Genomic DNA, 9,404 nt, shown 5'->3' on the forward strand with positions numbered 1-9,404 from the left:
TTTCCTCCTGAGAGAACAAGAAAGGGGGATCGTTTTTTTAAAAAAAATTATATATGTATATAAAAGTTTTCGACTTCTCTCAACCCCCCTCTTGGTTGCTTTAAATATATTTAAATTCTGAGGGGGGCGCTCAGAAATATTTCTCAGAGCTGAGACACTAAAATGGCCGCCTTGAAATTATTTTTAAAACAACCCCCCCTGGAACACCACCACCCCCTCCATAAAGAAAGAGAGAGGGGGGAAAATCCCCTTTTAAAACAAAATGGCTGGCTTAATATTTCATTTTTCATACATCCTCCTCCCTGTTACACCCCATCGCCAAGCTTCTACCCAGAAACCCACAAATTTCTTTTTTTATATACAACTGATTAGTGCCCAGATTAATGGAGATATTTTTCTTGTGTATTGAATTGTGTGTGTGTGTGTGTGTGTGTGTGTGTGTGTGTGTGTGTGTGTGTGTTGGGGGGGCATGAAGGATTTCTGCATAAAACAAAAATGGCTGCTGTGACTTAACTCCCCCCTTATAAAAATATTTGGGGGGGCATTAATCAGTACTCATGCTCAGTCTGACATCAGCATAAATTGTTAAAGGTTAACTAGTTAGATACTAGTCCAACTAGATTGAATTTTTTTTTTCTTTACTAGTCTCTTCCTCTCCCCCACCTCCCTTCTCTAAAGAAAAGCTTTTTTTTTTTTTTTTTTGAATACTTCAGAAGGGAGTGGTTTGATGTGAAGGGTTTTTTTTTTTTCCCCTTCAGGCATTGAAAAGGAAAAAGATGAAATATATGTTTATATATAACTCTCTACACACCTCATTGAAGTCAAAATGCATTTAATTGTGTACATACCTTTTAAATGAGAAGTGGAGCCGGATTTTTTTTTCTTCTTTCTTTAAAAAAAGTGACAGAAATCCTAGTGACTTTTGGGGAAGAGATATGAATAGATGTGATGATTGAGTTTTTTCAAAGGAGTCCATGTTTGATTCTCCCCTTTGCCCGGCCTTTTCAGTGCTTTATAATTGTTGTAAATTTTATCTCCACTCTTTTCTCCTTTCCCCTCCCCCAACTGCTTGCTTGTAAAATTCATCTGACTTGAACAATTAATTTGAGGATGAATAGAACAGATTTTTAAAATAAAGGGGAGAGAGTCACATGCGAAGATTGTGAAATTATTTTCTCTTTTCTCCTGTTGCAGGGTGCTTCTCTTCTTCCATGATTTCCAACACTGATAAAGTAGAAGAAACAGGCACTGGGGAAGAGAAAAGGAACTGGGACTGAGAAAAAGAAAGAGGTAGGGGGTTCCACACAGGCCTTTTCATTTAGCTGGCTCACCCATATTTTCTAACTGTATCCCAGTGTTTATTTTAGAGTGGTACCAGAAACCAGACAGACAGTTGACAAGGAGTCTAAAAGTAGGTTTTTCCTATAGAGATTTGATGAGAAAGGTCTAGATGAAAATAAAACTTGCCAAGGAGCAAAATGGCAAAAAACTCAGTTCTACATTTGTTGTTGCTGCCCGTTTTCCCTTTTCTTCTTCTAGCATCCCCCCACACCGGCCATTCTTTTAATGTCTTTGCCTTATTCCCTTGCTTCCCATCCTAAGCCTGAGCATCATCTCTTTCCTGGGTCATTTCTCTACCTCTTAAGTGTAGCTGCTGTGCCCTCAGCTCTGCAGTGTTCACAAGCACCCTGCGGGGAAGGTGGGCAGCAATCAGAGAGTATCAGTGACAAAGGAGTAGTCTACAAATTTTTGTTTACAATGTTAAAATGTTTCTTATTAATGTTCTGCTCCCTCCCCGCCAGCTGATGTACCTTATTGAACATTGGTTTCTATCTTTAAAAAAAAAAACAGTGGGGCGTGGTGGCGCATGCCTTTAATCCCAGCACTCGGGAGGCAGAGACAGGTGGATCTCTGTGAGTTCAAGGCCAGCCTGGTCTACATAGTGAGTTCCAGGACAGCTGGGGCTTCAGGGAGACCCTGTCTCAAAAAGACCTAAATACATAAATAAATAAATAAATAAATAAATAAATAAATAAATAAAAAAACAGGCCTGTGGAATTCTCTTGCCTACGCTCCCAAATTGTTTCCACATCCAGTCAAACTTTCCCTTCTGTTCAGTTTAGCTCCTGTCCCCTAGTATCAGTACTAGTTTGTCTGGGTGCCCCTCTTCCTATCTGTCAACTTCTCTGTGTGCTTTATTTTTCTCTAAGACCATCTTTCTCATCCCTTTGACTCTAGGGCTCCATCACTCCTAAGTGGCTTTCCATCTCTGGCTTCTGTTTACTTCTCTCTTCTGGTCTGTGACTGCATGTGGCCCTTCCTCATGTGCCTGACTCACCCTCTTCCTAGTCCCCTGTGTGTGGAGGGATCATCCTCAGTCTAAGAAGAGTGTCTTTACATGTGTGCGGGCCACATTGTACAGCATGTGTGAAGGAGTCTCTCGTACCCTTTGTGCCAAGCATCTCTGCCTGCCTGCCACATGTGTCATGATGTGCAAGTGTAGGTGTCTAAAGGTGGCTGTGTGCATCCCTGTGTGGATCTTCATCATTCTGTCCTTACAGATGGACTTGTTAATTTACCTGCCCCTCTTCTTTATTCATCTCCCCCCTCTGCACTTGCTCTTTTTGCTCCCTACTGACCACTTGATCTACCCTTGTTTCTGTCTGCCTGTCTACCTGCTTGCTCCTGTTACGGTGTCTGCCTGCCTGCTTGTCTGCTCCTCCCTGACTGGCTGGCAGCTTCTTTTTCTCTCTGGTTGTCTGTCTGCTTCTCTGGCTTTGTGCCCATCACTCTCTCTTTAGCCATCTGTCTCCCTGCCTGCCTGTCTCTATCACTTTCTAAGCCCAGATTTCTTGGTTTGTCTGCCTCCCAGGCCTTGCCACAGTTCCCATAATGGTTTGCCTCTTATCTTGATCTTCTACATGTTTCTGTTGCTGTGTATCTCTGCTGAATTCATCCTTTTCCTTAGCCTCCCTTTAGCTCTGTCTTCCTGCCTGCCTATCCTACATGCCTGTTGCTCTTCCACTGTTTAATGCTTGTATCTTTTCACTCTGTGTATCAGCTTTTTCTCCCTTGGCTTCCAAGGCCGGTGCCAACAACTTACCAGTGCCGACCGACAGTCTTTCCCAGGCCTTTCAGTAGCCCCCTTGCTTTAAAGCCTCATTGAGCTCAGGATACCATATTACCTCATTGAGGCAGGATACCATATTTCCTATCCTGCCTTCTTTCACATTTGTCTCCTTTTTAGTTGTCTCTTTTTCATCCTTTCTGCTTTCACAGTCTGCCCACCTCAGTCTTTTTGCTATTTTCCCAGTCTCTATTTTGCTGCCTTTTTGCTGTCTGCATGGCAGGTTCTTGCTGTCCACATCTCTGCTTGCTTTTCTTTTTTCTTGTTTTGTTTGAGGTATTTTTTTCTACAGTCCACTTTTGGATAGACATGTACATGGTATACAGTTTTCTTGGGTTTTTTTTTGTTTTGTTTTGGTTTGGTTTTTTTTGGTCTTTTGGAGACAGGGTCTCCCTGTAGCCCCAGCTGTCCTGGAACTCACTATATAGACCAGGCTGGCCTTGAACTCACAGAGATCCGCCCGCCTCTGCCTCCTGAGTATTAAAGGCATGTGCCACAGTATTAAAGGCGTGTGCCACCACTCCCGGCAGTATACAGTTTTAAAAGTACAAAACCTATACTAGAAAAAGTATCCCACATATCCTTCTCCCCCAAGTCAGAAAGTTCTCTTTCCCAGAGGCAGCCATTATTTTATATTTCTTGGGTACTCCTCCAGTGAAGAGTCCACACATGTATACTACTTTTTGCTGTGCTTCTTAGTACCTCTATCCCAGGTTTGCTAGATACTTTTTCTGTCATCTGTCAGTACTTCCTAACTTTGATGGACTTGCTGCCTCTTCCTTTTTATTTTTTCATTCTACTTTGTGGCACTTGCCTTTATAATTGACTGGTTGACAGTTACTTGTTTTTACTACCAGTTTCAAATAAATGCTTAGAAGCTGGGCCTGGTACATTCAGCACTTGGGAGGCAGAGGCAGGTGGAGCCCTGTGAGATTGATGCCAACCTTAGTCTACATAGTGAGTTCCAGGCCAGCTGGGGCTACAGGGAGAGCCTGTCTCAAAAAACAAAAAAATAAAAACGCTTAGGAACAGCTTGCTTTCTGTAATCTCCTATTGTACATGGTAGGTTATCTGGATGACGACACACCTTTGTTGGACTCTTCACTGAAATATGTATTTTAAAAAGACTTTTTTTTTCTTTTTGAAACAGGGTCTCCCTGTAGCTCCAGCTGTCCTGAAACTCACTATGTAGACCAGGCTGGCCTTAAACTCACAGAGATCTGCCTACCTCTGCCTCCAAAGTGCTGGGACTACAGGTGTGCAATACCACGCCCAGCTTTTAAAAAGACATTTTTAAAAAACAGACAGGAACTGGGCATAGTGGCACACACCTTTAATCCCAGCACTGAAGTGGCAGAGGTAACTCATCTCTGTGAGCTGGAGACCAACCTGGTCTACATAGTAAATTCCAGGCCAGCCAGGGCTACACAGTGAGAACCCCCCCACCCCATCTCAAAATAAAAAAGACATGAAAGCACTGTAAGTGCTGAAAGCTGCCCTAAAGATTACAGGTATATTAGTGGGTGAGCTGTGCACACCTACATATCATGTAGATAGAGGCCTACTCTGCCTTTTGCCTTTCACACATCTATACGAATTGTTTCTTTCCCTTTCTTTTTTTTTTTTTTTTTTTTTTTTTAGAAGACAGGGCCTAGGTATGTAGTCCAGGCTGGCCTTAGACTCAAGATCCTTCTGCTTCAGCCTCCCAAGTGTTGTACATCGGTAGGCATGCACCATGAATGTAAGTCTACATGGTCTATATGAATTAAAGATGTGAACCTAGATCCATTTAGGTTATTGACTTAGGCCTTTCTAAGAAGTTTGTCTTCCTCCTCATCTAAAAATGTTTGCTCCTTATTAAAACTTTCTCTCTCTCTCTCTCTCTCTCTCTCTCTCTCTCTCTCTCTCATCTCTATCTCTATCTCTATCTCTATCTCTTCCTTTTGGCTCTTCACCTTAGAGACAAAGACTCAGCCTGTAACCAAGTCTTTTTGAGAAAGATGTTAAACTTCCACACATAATGCACTGTTCTTTCATTTTTGATTTTTTAAAAACTGCCTGCATTCCTGAATTGAACTCTTTCAACTACTATCCTTGTGGGTTTTCCCTCCCTCTCTCATTTCTCTTCTTGATTCTGTCTTTCCTCCTATCTGTCTGTCTTCATCTCCACTCTAGCCTCTTTCTCTGATTGGCTATCTCCCTTCTCATCTGTCTGATTGGCCTGTATCCCTCCATCACCCCATCTGTCTGCTGGAGAGTCCCCATTTGCCTGCAATAATGTATGTGATAGCACTCTATAAATTGTGAAGGACTATGTTTGTATAGAACGTTATCACTTATTCTTTTCTTCCTTTATGTCTGCCTTCACGTTCTCTGGTCCTCTTTCTGTTGGCTTGTCTTTCTTTTGGTAGTCTTGCCTGCTTCTGTCAGTTATTCTCCTTTCCCCTTCCCAACCTATTTTTTTTCTCTCTGCCATCCCTCTCTGCTCCAGTTTTGTCTGCCTTCTTCTATGTCACAGGTTCCTCTCTATTTTTTTGACTGTTCTCTCTTGGGCCTTCTGTCTTACTCTTTCTAGTAGCTTGTCTTCCTGACTATCAGTTTCAATGTGGGCATCAACTCTCTGTACTTGCAAAAATAAGGAAGATTGAAATCCCTTATGACAAATTGGTAAAGAGTATTTTTTTTAATTAGATGAGAATTAAGGTGAGGACAAGGAACTCAGATACACACAGATTCAAACTAGAAAGTAAATGAAGCTCCTCCACAATTAGGAAAAAATTAGGAAAAACATTGAGAAGACTCCCAACCAATAATATTTATTTAAAGAAAAAATCAAGAAATGTATCTAAACCAATAGCACCTTTCAGATTATAGAAAGTTATCAACTCTTTCTCTAGGGAAAAAACAGTATATACATAAAATATCATGTCTGTGTTCCTGATGTTAGGGATACCTCCAAGTCCATGATCCCAGGTTAAAACCCTGTTAAAGGAAACCAGTGAGAATGAGTGAGAGAGCACAGGCATGCTTGTGCAATGTATGTAGTAAACATTTTGCAATGTAGGATTTTCCACCAAGGAGATAGTAAAGAGATTCCTAATAATATTTTGAAATTTATGTTAGCAATAATAATGAAAAGCATGGAGATGCTCAGGATATTCTAGACCTAACTATGGAATTTTACTCATGAGAAATCACCTAAATCATTGGTTCCCAAAGGCTAAGGCCATACTTGTCTTTTTCTAGAAAAGTCTGTTCTTACTCTGAGATATATTTCTTGTATACTTATACAGTTTACATGTAGTAAGTAAATCTGTATGTGTGCTTATGTTGTTATATATTGCACTGACAGTATTAAATGTATTAATGTATACTCACATTTATAATGTCTAAAATGTCCTTTATAAAAATAGATTTGTAGGGAAAAATGTCTATGAATCTACTTTAGAGAGAGAACAAAATAAATTATTTTTTGTTTGTGTGTGTACGTGTGTGTGTATGTGTGTGTGTGTGTAGATGTGCAAACCATGGTGTGTTGTGGAGATCAGAGAATCCATTCCCTCCTTCCACCTTTATGTGGATTCCAGGTTATCAGACTTGTGTAGGAAGCACTTTCCTGACACTTGAGCCATCTCACCAGCCCAAGAAAAATAACTTTTTACAGTGGTCTCCAACAGTCCTTACTTAAAATTTGAAAATTTTCAGTGCATTTATATTTCCCTTATAATAAAATATTTTAGTATCTTTTTAATGAAATGACGGTGTGTATATAGACTTAGGTTTATTCTCTTTTTAAAAAAAATTTTTTTGCAAGTTCCAGGCTAACTAGGGTTACATAGTGAGACCCTGTCTCAAAAAAATTTTTTTTATTGACAGGATTTTTCTTTTTGTATAACTTGCCTAATTAAAATATTCATCTTGTAGCTACCACAAAAAAAGTAACCTAGAAATTGTATTTACATTTTAGGACTAGAATACAAATGAAGAACAGGATGATGCTTGCTCTTGCTCCTCCCACTGCCAGAAAGAGAAAGAAAGCCCTCAAACCTGCTCATTATTCCAGGGATCACAAAGAGCTAGTATATAATTTGGTGATTCGTATGTAGTGTGGCACAGTGAAATTGCACACGTTTTCACAAATGCAACCAGTGGAACATCATTGTGTGTCTACAGCCATTTCAATAAGCTGTGAGGACATTGTATAGAAACTCAGTTTCCTCTGTCCTTATTAAGTCACATCTCTGCTGTAGATAGTCTTGCAGGGGACAGAACATCTGGTTGTATGCAAGAAGGCTTCATCATAACTCTTTATGTGCTGGGGCTGGGGAGATAACTGTCAGTAAAGTGCTTGCCACTCAAACATGAAGAGCAGAGTTTGATCCCCAGTACCCAGTGAAAAAGCTAGGCATGGTTATGCACACTTGTGTGGGGGTGTACATACATATATACGTGTGCATGTGTGTGCCAGTGCTTGTGGAGGCTAGAGGTCAGCCTGAGGTTTCTTGTCCCCTTTTTAAAAATTTTTATTTTTATTTGATGTGTATGAGTATTTTGTCTGCATGTATGTCAGTGTACCTATATTGTGCAATGCCCACAGAGTCCAGAAGAGGGCATTGAATCCCATGAAACTGGAGTTATGTCCTGTTGTTAGCTGCCATATGGGTGCTGGGAACTGAACCCAGGTCCTCTGGAAAGAGTAGCCAGTGCTCTTAACTGCTGAGCCACCTCTCCAGACCCAACTTTGTTTTTTTGAGTCAGGGTTGGTCTCTCACTAGGATGTGGGAATTGCTGATTGGGTTAAAGTTGGCTGGCCACTGAGCTCCAGGTATCTGTCTTTTCTTCTTCAGAACTGATGTATTTCCAGGATATAGCACTCAGGAGACAGGACAGGAAGAAAGATGGGAGGGACAAATCCAGGCATGGTAGTACACATCTGTGATCCCAACACTTGGGAAGTAGAAGCAAGAGGATCAAGAGTCAAAGGCCATCTACAGCTTCCCAGCAAATTTGAGGCCAGCCTGGACTATGTCAGATGCTGCCTCAAGGGGGTAAAAGGAAAAGGAGGAGGAAAGCACACAAATGGATATAGTTAAATATAAAAATTTAAAGCCTGGTGTAGTGGCACATGCTTTTAATATCAGCATCCAGCTGGGCATGATGGCACATGTCTTTAGTCTCAGCACCTGGGAGGCAGAGGCAGGCAGATCTCTGAAATCAAATCCAGCCCGGTCTACATGATGAGTTCCAGGCCACCTGGGGTACAGGGAGACCATGTCTTTTTTTTTTTTTTAAGCATTCAGGAGGCCATAGCAGAAGGATTCCAAGTTCAAGGCCAATCTGAGTTATATAACAAGATGCTGTTTCTAAAAAAAACTGAAGGTTTATCATCACTATTTCAAAGGAGTTCTTCTCTGATTAAACAACTATTAATATGTTTTTAAATTTATGATTGGTAAGAATGAGATATAGCAAATATTTTCCTGATCTTGAATGTGAAAAAGCCTTGAACTACATTGAGCAATAGCCATAAAGGAAAAATTTACTATGTAGACTATTACAGTGTTAAATGACAATGGGGCGGGGGGCTGCTGGAGAGATGGCTCAGTGTCAAAGAGCACTGACTACTCTTGCAGAAGACCATGGTTCTGTTCCTAGTACCCATGTGGTGGCTAACAACTGTTCACAACTCCAGTTTCAAGTGATCTGATGCTCTCTTCTGGACTCTGTGGGCATTGCAAAACACTTATATACATAAAATAAAAATTAATAAATATAAAAAGATTTTTTAAAAAGACAACCAGGGGCAGGTGAGATGGCTCAGCAGGTAAAGGCACTTGCTGCTAACTCTGACAACCTGAGTTAAATCCCCAGGACCCACATGGTAGAAGGAGGGACGCAACTCCCACAAGTGCTCTGATTCTACACATATTCTATGGCAGATGCCTGCACACACACACACACACACACACACACACACACACACGTCTAAAAACATTTTAAGATGCTAGAAAGATGGATCAGTGATTAAGAGCACTTGCTGCTCTTACAGAAGTCCAGAGTTTGGTTCCCAACTCCCATTATCAGGCACTTTATGACTACCTGTAACTCCAGCTTTAGGGGATCTAATTCCTTATTCTGGACTCCATGGGCACCTGTACACTTACACCTACATATAAATAATAACACTAAATATTTTTAAATATTTATTATTTTTATTTTATTTGTATGTATGTATTGCCTGCATGTATGTAAGTGCACCCATGTCATGCAGTGCCTA

General features: G+C 40.8%; 1 protein-coding gene across 1 annotated transcript in view; it reads right to left on the reverse strand.

Moving 5' to 3' along the window:
• Chd3 (chromodomain helicase DNA binding protein 3) overlaps window positions 1–9,404 on the reverse strand; it is a 57,275-nt gene that overhangs the window by 30,066 nt on the left and 17,805 nt on the right. The window contains exon 2 of the mRNA XM_029557547.1: window positions 849–889. Within this exon, the coding sequence (XP_029413407.1) occupies window positions 849–889 (41 nt within the window). The remainder of the gene's footprint in view (window positions 1–848; window positions 890–9,404) is intronic.

Source organism: Nannospalax galili, unplaced genomic scaffold, assembly GCF_000622305.1.
Source record: "Nannospalax galili isolate Female #2095 unplaced genomic scaffold, S.galili_v1.0 scaffold146, whole genome shotgun sequence".
NCBI lineage: Eukaryota > Metazoa > Chordata > Mammalia > Rodentia > Spalacidae > Nannospalax > Nannospalax galili.